This window comes from Stegastes partitus, unplaced genomic scaffold (assembly GCF_000690725.1).
Source record: "Stegastes partitus isolate 25-593 unplaced genomic scaffold, Stegastes_partitus-1.0.2 Scaffold1416, whole genome shotgun sequence".
Lineage (NCBI taxonomy): Eukaryota > Metazoa > Chordata > Actinopteri > Pomacentridae > Stegastes > Stegastes partitus.
Window position 1 is genome coordinate 162,456 of NW_007579147.1, and position 15,768 is coordinate 178,223.

General features: G+C 42.1%; 1 protein-coding gene across 8 annotated transcripts in view; it reads left to right on the forward strand.

The window, feature by feature from the left end:
* The window catches only part of acaca (acetyl-CoA carboxylase alpha), a 34,455-nt gene extending 18,925 nt beyond the window's left edge, over nucleotides 1–15,530 (forward strand). For all 8 annotated transcript variants that reach the window (XM_008299418.1, XM_008299420.1, XM_008299421.1 and 5 more), the window contains 21 exons: nucleotides 172–213; nucleotides 802–1,017; nucleotides 1,203–1,358; nucleotides 1,450–1,674; nucleotides 2,575–2,730; nucleotides 2,826–2,972; nucleotides 3,430–3,699; nucleotides 4,010–4,107; nucleotides 4,286–4,406; nucleotides 4,585–4,695; nucleotides 6,899–7,042; nucleotides 7,128–7,248; nucleotides 8,602–8,698; nucleotides 8,811–8,907; nucleotides 9,009–9,144; nucleotides 9,229–9,406; nucleotides 9,488–9,600; nucleotides 10,246–10,400; nucleotides 11,277–11,447; nucleotides 13,536–13,672; nucleotides 13,812–15,530. In XM_008299418.1, the coding sequence (XP_008297640.1) occupies nucleotides 172–213; nucleotides 802–1,017; nucleotides 1,203–1,358; nucleotides 1,450–1,674; nucleotides 2,575–2,730; nucleotides 2,826–2,972; nucleotides 3,430–3,699; nucleotides 4,010–4,107; nucleotides 4,286–4,406; nucleotides 4,585–4,695; nucleotides 6,899–7,042; nucleotides 7,128–7,248; nucleotides 8,602–8,698; nucleotides 8,811–8,907; nucleotides 9,009–9,144; nucleotides 9,229–9,406; nucleotides 9,488–9,600; nucleotides 10,246–10,400; nucleotides 11,277–11,447; nucleotides 13,536–13,672; nucleotides 13,812–13,938 (3,018 nt within the window). In that variant the 3' untranslated portion in view covers nucleotides 13,939–15,530. The remainder of the gene's footprint in view (nucleotides 1–171; nucleotides 214–801; nucleotides 1,018–1,202; nucleotides 1,359–1,449; nucleotides 1,675–2,574; nucleotides 2,731–2,825; nucleotides 2,973–3,429; nucleotides 3,700–4,009; nucleotides 4,108–4,285; nucleotides 4,407–4,584; nucleotides 4,696–6,898; nucleotides 7,043–7,127; nucleotides 7,249–8,601; nucleotides 8,699–8,810; nucleotides 8,908–9,008; nucleotides 9,145–9,228; nucleotides 9,407–9,487; nucleotides 9,601–10,245; nucleotides 10,401–11,276; nucleotides 11,448–13,535; nucleotides 13,673–13,811) is intronic.
* The last annotated feature ends 238 nt before the right edge of the window (nucleotides 15,531–15,768 follow it).

Consider the following 15,768-nt stretch of genomic DNA (forward strand, 5'->3'; position numbering starts at 1 on the left):
TTGCATTTTAAGACCAGAATAGCTCATTTCCATCTGCTGTAATTGGGTTTATAGTGCTGCATGTCTAACTGATTTGTCTTTCTTAATGTAGAAATGCTGTCTTTGCTAACAAGGTTTTTGTTACGAACAAGTTGTTGATTTTTTTTCTTTTTGTCCTTATTGTTCACACAGAGGGAATTCCCCAAATTTTTCACATTCCGTGCCAGAGACAAGGTACGTGTTGATATTTGACATATTTACGTCATCACTCTGACTTTAAATGTCTTCCTTTAATGTCCAAATCGGTTCTGGCCCGTGCAGAAATGACCACCTATTCAGAAGATGTTTGGGTATATATTTGATGATGCATCTGATTACCGTGGCATCGAAATAAACCCCCTCAAATCTGAAAACAAAACAGACAGACCACCAGCCCTCGACGCTGCATGTCCTTCCATCACAATCAGCGACGGCTCTTCTTCTCAGCCTCCCCTGATAGTTCCACTACAATGACGCCACTAAAACCCATTAAAGTAATGAACTCTTTAATTATGTCTCCCATTTAAGAGAAATGACACCCATTAGCAGCTTTCTGAGATTGAGATTGGCCATGATTTCATTTACTTAATACAGTGTGTGGCTCACAGGCATCTCTCTGCCCTTACACCAACTCAATACTCATGAAATTGCCAATTTTCACTCCTTCGGTTAATGTAAGAGATGTTGGCAGGAAACTTGAGTGAAAAAGTTCTACAGAAAAGTCTTGAAACAAACTCACTTTGCGGTGCTGTTTGTGATTTTGCCATACTTTTTTCTTAACAGTTTGAAGAGGACAGGATCTACCGTCATCTGGAGCCGGCATTAGCGTTCCAGCTGGAGCTCAACCGCATGCGCAATTTTGCCCTAACTGCCATCCCTTGTGCCAATCACAAGATGCACTTGTACCTGGGTGCAGCCCGCGTGGAGGTGGGCACAGAAGTTACAGACTACCGATTCTTTGTCCGAGCCATTATCCGCCACTCTGATTTGGTGACAAAGGTGAGAACACAAAAGAACAAGGATGTTTTCTTAGAGTAATTGCCATTTTGCTTTCTATTTCTGATATTGTTTTTTTTTTCCCTTGTATATTTTTCCACAAAGTTCTGTATGTACTTACATTTTTATCCACAAAATCAATCCTACCAGCCCCTAATGACGGTTATTTCCTTCTGTTCCTTCAATAGGAGGCCTCCTTTGAATACCTTCACAATGAAGCAGAGCGTCTGCTGCTGGAGGCCATGGACGAACTGGAGGTGGCTTTCAACAACACGACTGTACGAACCGACTGCAACCACATCTTCCTCAATTTTGTCCCGACAGTCATCATGGACCCATCAAAGGTTTGTCAAACAATCACACACACATCTGACACTCAGAGCACAGTATTGTCTGAGAGTTTGCCTCTTACTAGTCTTTTCCTGCAAACTTCAGATCGAGGAGTCCGTGCGCTCCATGGTGATGCGTTACGGCAGCCGTCTGTGGAAGCTGCGCGTCCTGCAGGCCGAGCTGAAAATCAACATCCGCCTGACTCCGACGGGAAAGCAGATCCCCATCCGCCTCTTCCTCACTAATGAATCAGGTTACTACCTGGACATCAGTCTGTACAAGGAGGTCACTGATTCCCGAACGGGACAGGTGGGGCCCAAAGACCGACAGGTGGGGCACTCACACATCTTCCATCTCATCTGCTTATTGTCCACTTAGTGGCAAAAGGCTGCAGCTCCATCCTGGAAACCTCAGCTCCCACAATGCAATTTAACAGACTGCCTTGTAAAGCTAAAAAATACGGAGTCTGTCATTTGTATACATTTGAGATACGTCGAAATTGAGTAGAGATCCAGTATGGTGTCTTGCCTTTTGCCTGGTGGACAGTTCCTTTGGTAATGTGTTTCTTCTCGCAGCGGATCAGGTAAGATATACTTCATCGGTCATCCATCCGGTCATCCATCCGGTCATCCATCCGGTCATCCCTTCATCCCCCCATCATCACTACCATTCATTCAGTAGTGAGTGAATGTTAGATCAAAGCTACATGATGCACTAAAGAAAAAAAAGCTGATTATATTCACACACATTTCACCTGTTATGTTCCTCTGTTTTGTTTTTTTCTGGGTGTTTGCTTTATTAGCTCCATAATAGGGAATGTGAACAGTGTCTAATTTGTTTTCTGTTGAAAGATTTTAGACATGATTGAGAAGGAAATGGTGGCTTTTCCTGCAGCTATAATAATTTAATCAAACGAGTTTCAGGAAAATCTTGAGCATTGTTGGGAGGTTAGAATAAGCCATGGTTGGAGTGGAATTGATTAAGTGTACAAAGACAATTTTAAGTTTTTTTAGGATGCTGTTGGTCTAATATAACAAAACATATGTGATTAGAAGTGCCTGCTTTAAACATTCCTATATGTACAGCGCTGTTGCACATAGAACAGTGGCTGTCACAGTGTTCATAATCATCATGACCATCATGCAACAAATCATGGTTTTGTTTTCTCAGTGCCACGGTTGTTGAAGAGGTCAGTGTATCTGTCAAGTGACTCCCTTCATTCCTTTCCAGATTATGTTCCAAGCATATGGAGACAAGCAGGGCCCCTTGCATGGCATGCTCATCAACACACCGTATGTCACCAAGGACCTGTTGCAGTCCAAGCGCTTCCAGGCGCAGTCTCTGGGCACCACCTATGTCTATGACTTTCCAGAAATGTTCAGACAGGTACCGTATACAAACATGCTTCTGGAAGACTGGGCTCAGCTTCTGCTTTGAAATACTCATTCATTTAATTCTGTCTATTTTCTTTTGTGTCCCAGGCTCTGAAAAAACTGTGGCACTCTAGTCAGGCCTATGCCCACTTACCTAAATGCCCTCTTCCTTCTGAGCTGCTCACCTTCACGGAGCTGGTTCTCGACGCACAAGGTCAGCTGGTCCAGATGAACCGACTGCCAGGAGGCAACGAGGTGGGAGTTTTAAGCTTTATGCATGAATACAGACATTGGAGAAATTGACATTAAACCCATTTGCTTTGACATGACCTTTCTCTTTACCTGCCCACCTCGTATTTCAAAATGTGCAATTTCCCTTTTACTCTCTAGGTGTCTCTGTGTTTCTTTGGCTTTGTTGTTGAGTGCTTGTTATAAGCTGTGTTTTCCTCTTTATGGCAAAGCCTCATGCTTCATTGAGAAAGTGTGCATTAAGATATAATGCCTATATGTAAGACTTGTATTTAAAATAAAATACTGCATCATGAATCAGCTATAGAGTATCAAATACAGAAAAACTCACACTTAATAGCATTCCCAGTAATATTTTCACCCTTAAAATCATAAAAACACAGTCAAGTATTTACTGTATATGTATTGTACAGTTTTACACGATATTTTTTGGGGTTAAAGTGCCTCTATTTTGTCTGTTTAGATTGGTATGGTGGCATGGCGGATGACCCTGCGTACCCCAGAGTATCCAGCGGGACGCGAGATTATCGTCATAAGTAATGACATCACGCACAAGATAGGCTCGTTTGGACCCCAGGAGGACGTGTTGTTTCTGCGAGCGTCGGAGATGGCACGAGAGAGCGGCATCCCTCGAGTCTACATCGCAGCCAACAGCGGTGCTCGCATTGGCCTGGCAGAGGAAATCAGACACATGTTCCATGTGGCCTGGCAGGATCCAGCTGACCCTTATAAGGTCAGTCAGCACAGTCTCATAACACTGTGCTTGAGATCTTTGTTTTGTTTTGTTTTTTTAAATCTATACAATTGTTCTAGATTTTGTACCTGAACATTTTGTTTATTACCTCAGAAATTTACCTGGTGACTGTTAAGTTTATATTTTTTATATGTTTTTTTTAAATGTGTTTCTTTGCTTGGGATTTGTCAAACTATTTCTGAAACTGCCCCTTTTTTTTTTGCCTTTCAAAACATTTATTGACTCTTTGTCTTCTGCATCTATGTCATTGTCTGTTGTGATTAATCTGTCACTGCTGTGTCCCCTGCAGGGTTTCAAGTACCTCTACCTCACACCTCAGGATTACAAGAAGGTTTCCGCCCTAAACTCTGTGCACTGCGAACACGTAGAAGATGAGGGAGAATCCAGGTACATCCTAGTATTTACCTTTGTATGCAAGGGAAATTAATGTATAAGCTGCTGTGGTATCAGTCAAGTGGGTGTTCCTCCATTGCAATCTCCTGAGTTTCAAATAGCAAAGATGACAAGTGGAAAGCTATAGGTGGGTCGCAGCTGGCTTTGACTGAATGTATGTGTCATCATGCAGGTACAAGATCACTGACATTATAGGAAAAGATGAAGGACTGGGTGTGGAGAATCTGAAGGGGTCTGGAATGATTGCTGGAGAGTCTTCTCTGGCTTATGAGGAGATCATCACCATGAATCTGGTAAGGCTGCACTTGTGTTCAAAAGCACATTCATACATGCAGTTTGCTCCTTAGCCTTGAACTGCACGCTTGGATGATCTTCAAGAACAAAGACTTGCTCTATACAAAGAGTTGATAAGCTGGGATGCGGTTATGTTACGCATATGTGAAGCTTTAAGATAATTGTCTTGTCCTATAGGTCACATGTCGAGCCATAGGTATCGGTGCCTATCTGGTGAGGCTTGGACAGAGAACCATCCAAGTGGACAACTCTCACATTATACTTACTGGAGCTGGAGCCCTCAACAAGGTAAAAACGACATACAACATCATTATTATTATTTATTTTATATATATAATGCATTTTTTTTCTAATGTTTTAAATTGAAAACAAGATTCTGTTGCATGCATCTGCTCTCTGCTACCAATGTATCGCAGAGTGAGCATCAAATGAGCTGTCTCTAAATTCACACAATTAATGCATCTGCATTTTAATGAGAAAATCTCTGAGAAATATTCATTAGTTGGCCATTAAATTTTTCAGCTGATATAGAAGGAAGGTCAAACAGATAAGCCCGAGTAAAACAAAATTTTTCAACTGTTTTTCTTTTTTTTCCTTTTTTTTCCTATAAACAAAGAAGTGAGAGACGAACGATGTGTATATCGAAGAAACAAAATTAGAAAAGTGTCCTGTGATTTTTGAGGCTTGTTCCAACCCGCTGATCGGGCAATTTTGAGGCTCGTTCCTTCTGCCTTCTGCTGTTCAACTAGGATTCCCTTTCCCGATCCCAGCCACAGGCCTGCCTGCCACTCAAACGGGAATAATTGAAAGCGAACCATGAAGTTGTATTTGCATAGAAATAGAGTGACATGCCAGAGGCTGCAGTGCAGGACACCCATATCATTTGTTTTTAATCAAAATGAAAAGTTTTGCTGATGCAGATTGTTTTCTGCGTACAGTTGATTGGTGTGTGTGCCTGTGTTTCTGCACGCCTCACTACCTCTTCTTTTCTTGCTTTCCATTCTTTGTCCTTGTCAGTGCATTAAGATGACTCCATTTGAAATTAGATGACAGATCGCAACATGACAAACCATGCAAATAGCCCAATGATGGCGTACCTATTTGGTGGCAGCTCAATTGTTTTTAGATGGCCTCACTGTTTAGCTCCATTTGTGGGAGCAGAATCCTGGTAATGGTTACTGACAAATATCCACAATGCAGTGGTGGTGTGTTGCAATATATCATTTGTTTGCAAGTAATTATTTTCATAAAAATAAAAAAATAAAGATTTTTAAGTGGCAACGTGGGAAATAAGAAGGGTAGTTTATTTTCTGCTCATTTGTCATGTGGTTTCCTGGCTATTAACTGAAACTTAATGGAGAGCAGGAGGCTGCCACCCAGAGATCATCATTTCATTAGCTGCTGGAAAGTGCTCATATTTTCATGGGGACTGGATAGTAACTACTAGCACAAATACCCCAGTGAGCTGTTACTACCAGTTGGCCCCTCGTTTTCTTCCTCCCAGTCATCTCCCTCTGTTCCTCCTCCTATATCTCCTCCTCTTCTCTCTGCTGTGGAATCTTAATGAATCCGGCAATGGCCGGAGGCACAGGGGTTTTGTGTATGTCAAGGTGACTGCAATGTTTCTTGGGGCTGCCGGCTTTCCTGACAGCTTTAGGAGAGTGCCCTAGATTTGTAGCCAGATACATAACCATTAATGGTAATAAAGAAAGTAAATGATGGCTGAAAAGGTGAGAGCTGAGGGTAGGGATTGAGCTCCTCTCTTATTTTTATGGAACCATGTTAGGGCCCTGCCACCTGTTCTTGGCTGCTTATGAAAATAGGGTGGGCTGGCAGTGAGGCTTTATGGCTTCAGGTTGGCATAGGAACAACATGAAGGTAAAAAAAAAAAAAAGAAAAGAAATTTGGTAGCTTCTATCTTATACTGATGGATGATTCAGAATACATGACATCAGAAAATGACTGCAAATCAGTTGAATGAATCAAATCTCAAATTAAAATGAGTGTTTTAGCTGAGAAAGGCCATATGTTAGTGCACTGGTAGAAAATTTCCCAGGAAGAGAAGCAGGTGGCGCCCCCATCCTGTGACTGCTGTGATCGAGGGCTTTCTGGCTGCGGCTCACCTGTATTGACAAGGTTGCATGTCTTTGTGTGGTCTCATTGAGCCCAGCTACACAGTGGTGACAACATTGGTTTGCCTCAGTTCAATACCGGAGAGAGGAGGTTATTAAAGAGTAAATAAGAGCACTCAATTAAACTGAGACGTAAACTGCTGCTTTCGTTTTTCAGCAGCTTGTAAGAACAAGTGCCTCAGTAATTTTCTGATGTATTTTTCCAGGTCGTGTACTCGTAAAAACCCTGCTTCCTTCAATGCTTGTAAATCTAGATTCAAATTGCAAACAATCTGCCATTCAACAGAGAAAAATATTACTTTTAGCGTCCTTTTTTTACTGATATAAAATCCACACTTTTTGTCTTTTCCCTGTGTTAGGTGCTGGGCAGAGAAGTGTACACATCAAACAACCAGCTTGGTGGGATTCAGATCATGCACAACAATGGTGTGACCCACTCTACTGTTTGTGATGACTTTGAGGGAGTCTTCAATCTTTTGCAGTGGCTGTCCTACATGCCCAAGGTAACATCCCGCTGCTTTGAGTAAAATGCTGCTCAGCGTGATAAATATTTGTTGATAATATAATAATAATGTTTCTTTTCTGCAGTGTAAATTTAGTCCAGTGCCCATCCTCCAAGCCAAGGATCCCATAGATCGGCTCATAGAGTTTGTGCCCACCAAGGCTCCTTATGACCCTCGCTGGATGTTAGCAGGACGTCCCAGCCAGAGTGAGTTTGGATGTACAGAGAAATCTGATTGTTTTTGACATTATATTGTCATTATGTAAAAACATATTGCTCAGAAATTATAGCGGAGTAATGGTTCTGATAGACTGGTAGTTATATAGCAGCAGATCTTTATCGAGCAAGTAAATAGTAAGAATTTTGTAGATATTTATAATTATGTTTGATATATTATTAAATATCAAAACATCTTCATTAGCACAGTGATATATCTGGTTTCTCACACACTCAGATGCTACTGAATTGATAATTCAGTTAAAAGCAAACCGTTATTGATAACCAATTAGGTGTCAAATATATTTATTAAGCAAAAAAACACCATCACTTGCTGGTTTCAGCTGCTAAAATTTGAAGATTCATTGATTTTCCTGTCTTGTACATTACTTTAGATTAGATGCTCTTACATTTTGATTGGTTAGGTGGACAGCACAAGCAATATTAAGATGTCAAATTGGGATCCAAGAGACAGACCTGTCATTTTTTTACATTTGATTTAAGGTTAAGTGCTGATGATGATACAATCATGGTATTAATTACTTGTGCTATTGATGCTGTAACGCTCTAATTTGTAGCCCTACATCCAAACCATTCTCAGTTGACTTGAAAAAGCTGTATTGCATAATATAACATCGAAGCTTTGACTATTAAGATAATTTATACACTTTCACTGTTGCTCTATGAATCATTAGTAATGCTTTATCAGCACCTGTTAAAAGTCACACCCCCATTTTTTATGTGTTATTTAAAGTAAATATAAAGATTTATTGTTTCAGCCTGATATCCCAAGAGTTAAAGGTTGAAATAATTTATTACAAGCAGGAGGCTATTAAAAAACTAAGAAACAGTGAAGCTTAACATCATGCCGCTAAAGGCAAGATCAGCACTAGAATTGATGCAGTGTGTTCCACACTGCAGGTCAGGACTGAGCAGGTTCCACATCAGTGTAATTACAGCTTGGGATGGCAAAGAGATCAGGGGACTGTGTGGGAAGCCAGTCAACGTCTCTGGTAGTGATGAGTGGCGAGGCTTAATTGAATGGTAACCTCATAGGCTGGCCATGTTTCTCAGAGTGTGCAGGCAGAAAAAGAGCTGAGCAAGCCTGCTTATACAGTCATCCATCACGGCTGCTGCCAAGATTACAGATTCTGAAGAAACAAAATACACAAGCTCAGACTGCGTACAGAAGAAAGCCAGGGATTCCAAAAACAGCACGGGAAGAGAGAAGTGTTTCCGAAAATAGACTCAGTCGCATTTTTCATTTTTGACTTGCAACAATTAACTGATTTTTTTTTTTTTTTTAACCTCGCTACACTCTCTTTCTTTTTCCTCTATCTGAAGCTCCGAAGGGTTCCTGGCAGAGTGGTTTCTTTGACCACGGCTCTTTCATGGAGATCATGCAGCCTTGGGCTCAGAGTGTGGTGGTCGGCAGAGCCAGGTAAGTTCCATGTACAACCAGATCACCAGTAAATCTGCTATATCACAGATGAACAGCTTATCTTTCTGAAGATGTTTTGTTGACATCAGCATTGAATGGACTCTCTTCACAGACTGGGTGGGATACCTACTGGAGTTGTTGCTGTGGAGACCAGATCAGTGGAGCTGTCAATCCCAGCTGATCCAGCCAATTTGGACTCGGAGGCGAAGGTAAGGGCAGCTTAAGGTGTATGTATTCAAATGTGAACTTTAATAATAAGATAGTTTCCGACATCTATGTACTTATGCAGATTTTCTGATTTGTGTTTTAGATCATCCAGCAGGCAGGACAGGTGTGGTTCCCAGATTCTGCCTTTAAAACAGCCCAGGCTATTAAGGACCTGAACCGCGAGGGCTTACCTCTCATTGTATTTTCCAACTGGAGGGGCTTTTCTGGAGGGATGAAAGGTACTTTTGCCTTTGTAGTAATCAGCTGATAGAGGATTGAACCCATCCTTCATGTCATATGAATCATGAAATTATCCTTTTTAGATATGTATGACCAGGTGCTGAAGTTTGGGGCCTACATTGTGGATGGGCTGAGGGAGTACAAGCAGCCAGTGCTGGTTTATATCCCCCCTCAGGCTGAGCTGAGAGGAGGCTCTTGGGTGGTCATAGATCCAACCATCAACCCGCGTCACATGGAGATGTACGCCGACAAGGACAGCCGGTGAGCTTGACAGATAAAGGGCAGATTAAGTATCATTATTCTAAAACCAGCTTCGCTCACTTAAATCATTTCTGTCTCCAGAGGTGGAGTGCTGGAGCCTGAAGGAACAGTGGAGATCAAGTTTAGAAGGAAGGATCTGGTGAAGACCATGAGAAGAGTAGATCCGGTCTACACGAGCTTGGCTGAAAGATTGGGTGAGTTGCGCACTTCAATTCTTCAATTACAACTCATTACGGGCGTCTTTGTCCCCCTCGGCCTCGTCCTCATTTGAGCGAGGAGCAATAGATCAGCTGGCAGCGTGTGTGCTTTCATTGTCGTTCTTTATTTGGTGTTGATTGTGTCATCTTCACTGCAATCCCCCGGGAGACGTGTCAATCACAGCCTCCTCGGATCAATCACAAGCTCTCCTGTCTCTCCTGTGCAGGCTATTGATTTTTCTTCGGTCCAATGCTGCATTGGCTTGGCGCTTTGGGCAAACTGGTGGAATTGAGGTTTACTGTGGAGGGTTTGAGAGCTTACAGATTGGAATTGACAGAAATCAGTCTTTGGTGACAGCAGCAAGGGGTTCGGAGGAGCTCCAAAGCAAAATGTTGTTGGCAGGAGTTAATTCTCAGCTGTACTCTCATGTAGAAGCTAAATTGATGGTAATGGAATGCAAGGAACCAACACAGGGCTGCCACATGAGGATAGAATTAATGCCTTTCACACCTGAACCCTGAAGGTCACTGTGTGGCCTTTTAGTTTTCTTTCAATCATCATCAAAACCTCCACATGTGGATCAGTTTTTTTGCAAATAATTTGGAAACAGTGTTTTATGATGTTATGTGAAACTCCACCAGGAACCCCAGAGCTGAGCCCACCTGACCGGAAAGAGCTGGAGACCAAGCTTAAGGAGCGTGAGGAGTTTCTGTTGCCCATCTACCATCAGGTGGCTGTGCAGTTCGCAGACCTGCACGACACTCCAGGTCGCATGCAAGAGAAGGGCGTCATTACGGTGAGAGCTAAACGCTGTCTTGTGTGCACGGAATTGTTGCAGTATGAATGTGCAGTACGTGGACAACCTAAAAAAGCCCGCAGGGGAGAATCAGTCTAGCTGCTGCTGCTGCACCTGCCTAGTGAATAATGTTTGGTCTCACCAGGCTGCGAGACTCGTCCTCATAATTATCTTCTGATGACCCTGGTCAATCACCTAGACAACTACAGAGCAGCCTCGGGCGGGCCCCATCTCATTCTGTGCCTTCACACGGCCATCTTTCACACACACACACCTACACACACTTACACACACACACACACACACACACACACACACACACACACGAACACTTGGCTCACATGACCAGAAGGGTGTTTCACAGATGGATGGCTGTCAGGGTGTTTTTTAGACACAGTATGTGCTGGAGAGGATTACTAACTGTACTGGTCTTCACGTTCACCTCAAGTACACCAGCAGAGAAATCTATAATAGTGGGAACTGAAGGGACGTCTTTAAAGCTTCAGTTCACTGTGTTCACTAAGTTTAGAGAATGACATGTTTCTGTGTCACATATTGTTCTGCTTTAAAAGTGGTACACCTTCATCAAGAAAATCCACAACACAAAATTTCTTATTTTGCATCCACACAGCTATGTCCTGGAGTTATGTAATAAGTGTCACTAAATAAACAGCCAGTTGTCTTTATATTCTTTATGTGTTCTACTTTAGTGTGACATCCTGGGAAGGAGTTGGAATAGACTGAAAATGATTGATACTTGATTGATATTTTGAAAATACTGGTATAGAAATTTACATGTTGGCATTTAAATAAATTAAAAACTTCTGAGCTACCAGCTCTGTGTAACAACAGCTGCTTATTTTTTGTGTTTTTTAGGATATCCTGGAATGGCAGACATCACGTCAGTTCTTCTACTGGCGCCTGCGGCGTCTGCTGCTGGAGGATACAGTGAAGAGGAAGATCCAAGCAGCCAACAGCGAGCTGACAGACGGCCAGATCCAGGCAATGCTGCGCCGCTGGTTTGTGGAGGCCGAAGGGGCTGTTAAGGTAAAAAAAAAAGAACAAACCCACAGCATACTTCTAAGGATTTGTGCTGTTACCTCCAAATCTCTCTATTTGGTGACTCCGAGTGTAAAGCACAGTGTGGAAAGTGTCATAGTAGAGAAAAACATTATTCATATCTAATAGTATTTGGCTGATTATACAGGGGGCTGCACGGTGGCTCAGTGGTTAGCACTGTTGCCTCGCAGCAATAAGGTCGCCGGTTCACGTCCTGGTGAGGACACCCGGGATCTTTCTGCATGGAGTTTGCATGTTTTCCCCATGCAGTGTGAGTTCTCTCCGGGTTTTCCGGCTTCCTCCCACAAGGTCCAAAACATGTTGAGGTTAATTGGTGATTCTAAATTGTAATGCTCTCTAAGTGTAGCCCTGTGATAGACTGGTAACCTGTCCAGGGTGTCCCCTGCCTTCACCCTGAGTCAGCTGGGATAGACTCCAGCCCCCTACAACCCTAGTGAGGATTAAGCGGTGTATAGATGATGGATAGATGTTTATACAGTGATGGTTAACTTTGAGGACTTTAGAGAGAGAAAGAGAGAGAGCTATTATTTCAAACTACCGGCCGGCCAATATGGTTTCTGTAGGCGGGACATTGCTGGAGACCAGAGTGGTGGCTACAGATAGAGATATACGGCTGCATCAGAGCCAAAATAGCTCATTTTTAAATTCATTTGTTTTATGGTTATCAGTTAACAACAATAATGATCCAGATAATCGCAAAAATGCTGAATATCATATCCGATAATCAGCCAGTCACCAGCTCATTCACCCGTATTTTAAATGTTCTGTATACTTGAAAATAAAAATAAAAAAACATGTAATTTGGTCAGTTAAGACACCTTGTACAACTTTATGTTAAGCTGATGATATAAAAACATCAGCCTCCCTAAACACACTGGAAGTGGTCAGTTCTGTTAACTTAAATGAAAATAAAACTACTCCAAGTGTTTTGCATTCTAAAATCCAATTGCTGTAAAACAAAATAACACAGTATCTGTCCTGTACTGTACCTTTTTATCATTTCCTCACAACTGCACACAAATCTGTAGTGTATCTACTCATATTCATACTCCTCCTATAGCCAGAGCTCCTGTGATGAGGAACTCAGCCAGGCCTAATAAGTGGGTTTTCTCACATGCCAGTATCATTGACTCATTCTGAACTAATATCGGTCTTATTTTTTTTAAGTAAAGTGTGTGGATACACTAAAGCAAACACCACATTAACCTCTGGCTTAGGTAATGATAACGGAGGGAGCTTTTTTTTTTTTTTTTAAATCCTCAAACACTCATCTGTTGTCCACAAGGTGTACTAGATTAAGAATTAGTAATCATTCCTATTAAATCATCCTGATTCAATACAGATGAACTGATTAAGTGGTAGTTAATGAAAATAAACATCCCCCAGAGATACACAGATGTGGTTTCCTCTTGGCCCAGCCTCGCGCTCAGGAGACCAGCTGCAGGGTTGACAGGAGCCGTGTCAGTGTTTGAGATTTCTTTAGAAGTGGCCTTCTTGTTAGCTAATACATTACCCCAATCAGGACCGGCTGTCTTAAGGCACAATTAATCACAGCCCTGGCACGTGCAGATAGGAGAGCAACATGCTGTTTCTTAATTAAAAGCAAACAGATTAAAAATGATTAATAAGGGCATTAAATGTTCTTGTGGACCTCAAGCTCAAGCAGGACTGTTCATAAAAAGGCAAGAGCCCGTTAAACCCCTCTACCCCCAAATCTTTGCTAAGCCCTCCAGCCTGGCTTTGTTTGGGATCAGAAATGCCAGCACTCATGAATACTAATTTCCCTATCAGGTCCACTCAACGAGACATCAGACCCCCACTTTGAGCGTGTCCAGCGCTTTTGTTGTTATTGATATTTATTTTGAAGTCATGATGGTTTTTTTATATTTTACCTGTTTATTTGTTATGTAAGTCTTAATTGCTCCCTGGGATTTTTTTTCTGGCTTATTCACACACATCATTAGAAAAAGTACTATTTCTTGGCTTTATTTATCCGTGAATCCTTTGACTCTTGCTCACAATCATTCAACATTTAACACCCACTATGTTACGCAGGCCTATCTGTGGGATAACAACGAAGAAGTGGTGGCGTGGCTCGAGAGACAGCTAGCCGAGGAAGAGGGCGCGAGGTCCGTCATCGACGAGAACATCAAGTACATCCGCCGGGATCACATCCTCAAGCAGATTCGCAGGTGATGATTCTCAACGGTGCTGAACAGCCACACCGTGCAAACGACGGCGGTTAATTAGCTCATTTTCACCTGTCTTTACCTCCGTGTGCCCACCTGACACGCTCATGCTTTTTCTTTTGTTTCTGCCTCTCATTTCCAGCCTCGTTCAAGCCAATCCAGAGGTTGCCATGGATTCCATTGTGCACATGACCCAGCACATCTCGCCCACACAGAGAGCCGAGGTGGTGCGTATCCTGTCCACTATGGAGACGTCAGCCTCCTCCTAGCGGGAGTCTGGCCTCTCCTCCCTGCCTGGCTGAAGCACAGCTCAGGCCAGCACCACAGCCAGAGGAGCCGGGTTTAGCCAGATCTGCTCCTAACTGGGGCCTGGGCTGGAAACTCAGGCTGGAGGAGCCAACGTGATGGCCCTTGGCAGCTGCCAGGTTACTGATGAATCGTTGGCAATGATTCTCACTAAGCAGGAGTTTAGGTGATTGACAACAGTTCTAACATTTTGTAAATTGACTCACATGTGTGTTAGCATTTAGATAAATTGGTGTATTTTGTATTAAAGTGCAATTATACATGTCCATATAGAATAATCTAGTGATTCATATTTAATAATGTGTTTGGAGTTTACATAGTTGGCTCAAGAGGATGTTTATGCTTCCATGATAATCAGTGGCCTCCATCCTTTTGACCTGGAGTGTGCACAACAGTTCATTAAGAAACGTTGTTGTCCTGTTAAAATGCACCTTGGTTTGTGACATATGCTTGTTAAGATTTGCAAGTGTTTTGATGACCAGCTCGACAATGACAACACATTGCTGGGGGAGTTAGCAAAAAAGGGGGTTTTACACTCCCAAATAGGGAGCACTTAGTTACTGAACAAAGACGGGGAGCGCTACAACAGATTTGGACAGGGGCAGCCCAGCAGGGAGCAGGGACAAGGTCCCTTTTAGACCCCGACTGTTTCACAGTTACCCTGCAGTGAGCAATGGGCAGCTCGCCTCACAACAAAACCACAGCTGTCCCTTCTGTTCTCACCCACAGTACATGCTGCTTTAGAGGCACTTTAGTGCTTACTGTTCCTTTACATGGCACCTAGAATCAAATCTGCACAGTTTTCACTGATGTATCTAGTATGCAAACATGCACACGCACAAACTGACACATGCATACAGAGTGGATAATAGAGAGCCGACAATGGTACTATACAGAGTGAATAATAGCACGCTTGTTTAGAATGATGGTCTTTGCTCCGTTTGGTTATTTTTGACAGCTGTTCTGTTGCTCCTAAAAGCAGCACAGTAGCTGTAGCTTTCTAACTAAAATACATTTGAGTGAGATAGCCAAACCCTGATATGTCTCTGCTGACAGAACAAAGGCTGCTGTTCACTTGACTCTCACGTTACACGTCGGATGTGGTGTCTAACTTTAACTGTAATCCTCAGACTCTGTTCTATTTAAAGTTTGTATGTCATGTATATGAAACGTTACTTATTTTTAATATTGATTCTTTTTTTTTTTTTAACAGCTTGAATCAGATCTTACTTCTCTTGACTACTTGAGTTTGTTACTAACAGACAGGGAAATTCTGAAAACTGTATCATAAAGAGAACATAATGTCGGCAAAACGGCAGCATATTGTTGAATTCCATCCTTGAGGTCGTTGTGTCATATGCTCTGCTGGAAAACAAAAACAATGTTAGCAATGTGAAATAGCTTCATGGTCAGTGCTGTGCCTTCCATGCGCCCGTATTGACATGCTGTCCAGTTGCTTTATAAGTAACTGGCTGTTTCCCTTACAAGGATGAAGAATATTGACAGAGATTAGCTTTAAATGTGTCTGCAGATTTAATAAAGCTTACCCAACTTACTTTTAAGTGTGTTTGTTTCAAAAAAAAATCTCTGTTTATGTGCCACTAAAAAAAAAAAGTCAAAATGTGTTTCTTAAAACTTAAGCTTCCAAGAATTTTCTCTAATTTAATTTGTCAATTATTTTTCTATATTGATGATCCTGGGGACAGATAATCACATCACTGGAAGCCTCATTAATTTTAGCAGTCGGAACAAAGTCTATTACTCTGGAGAGACATTTTCTGATTACTTGAAAA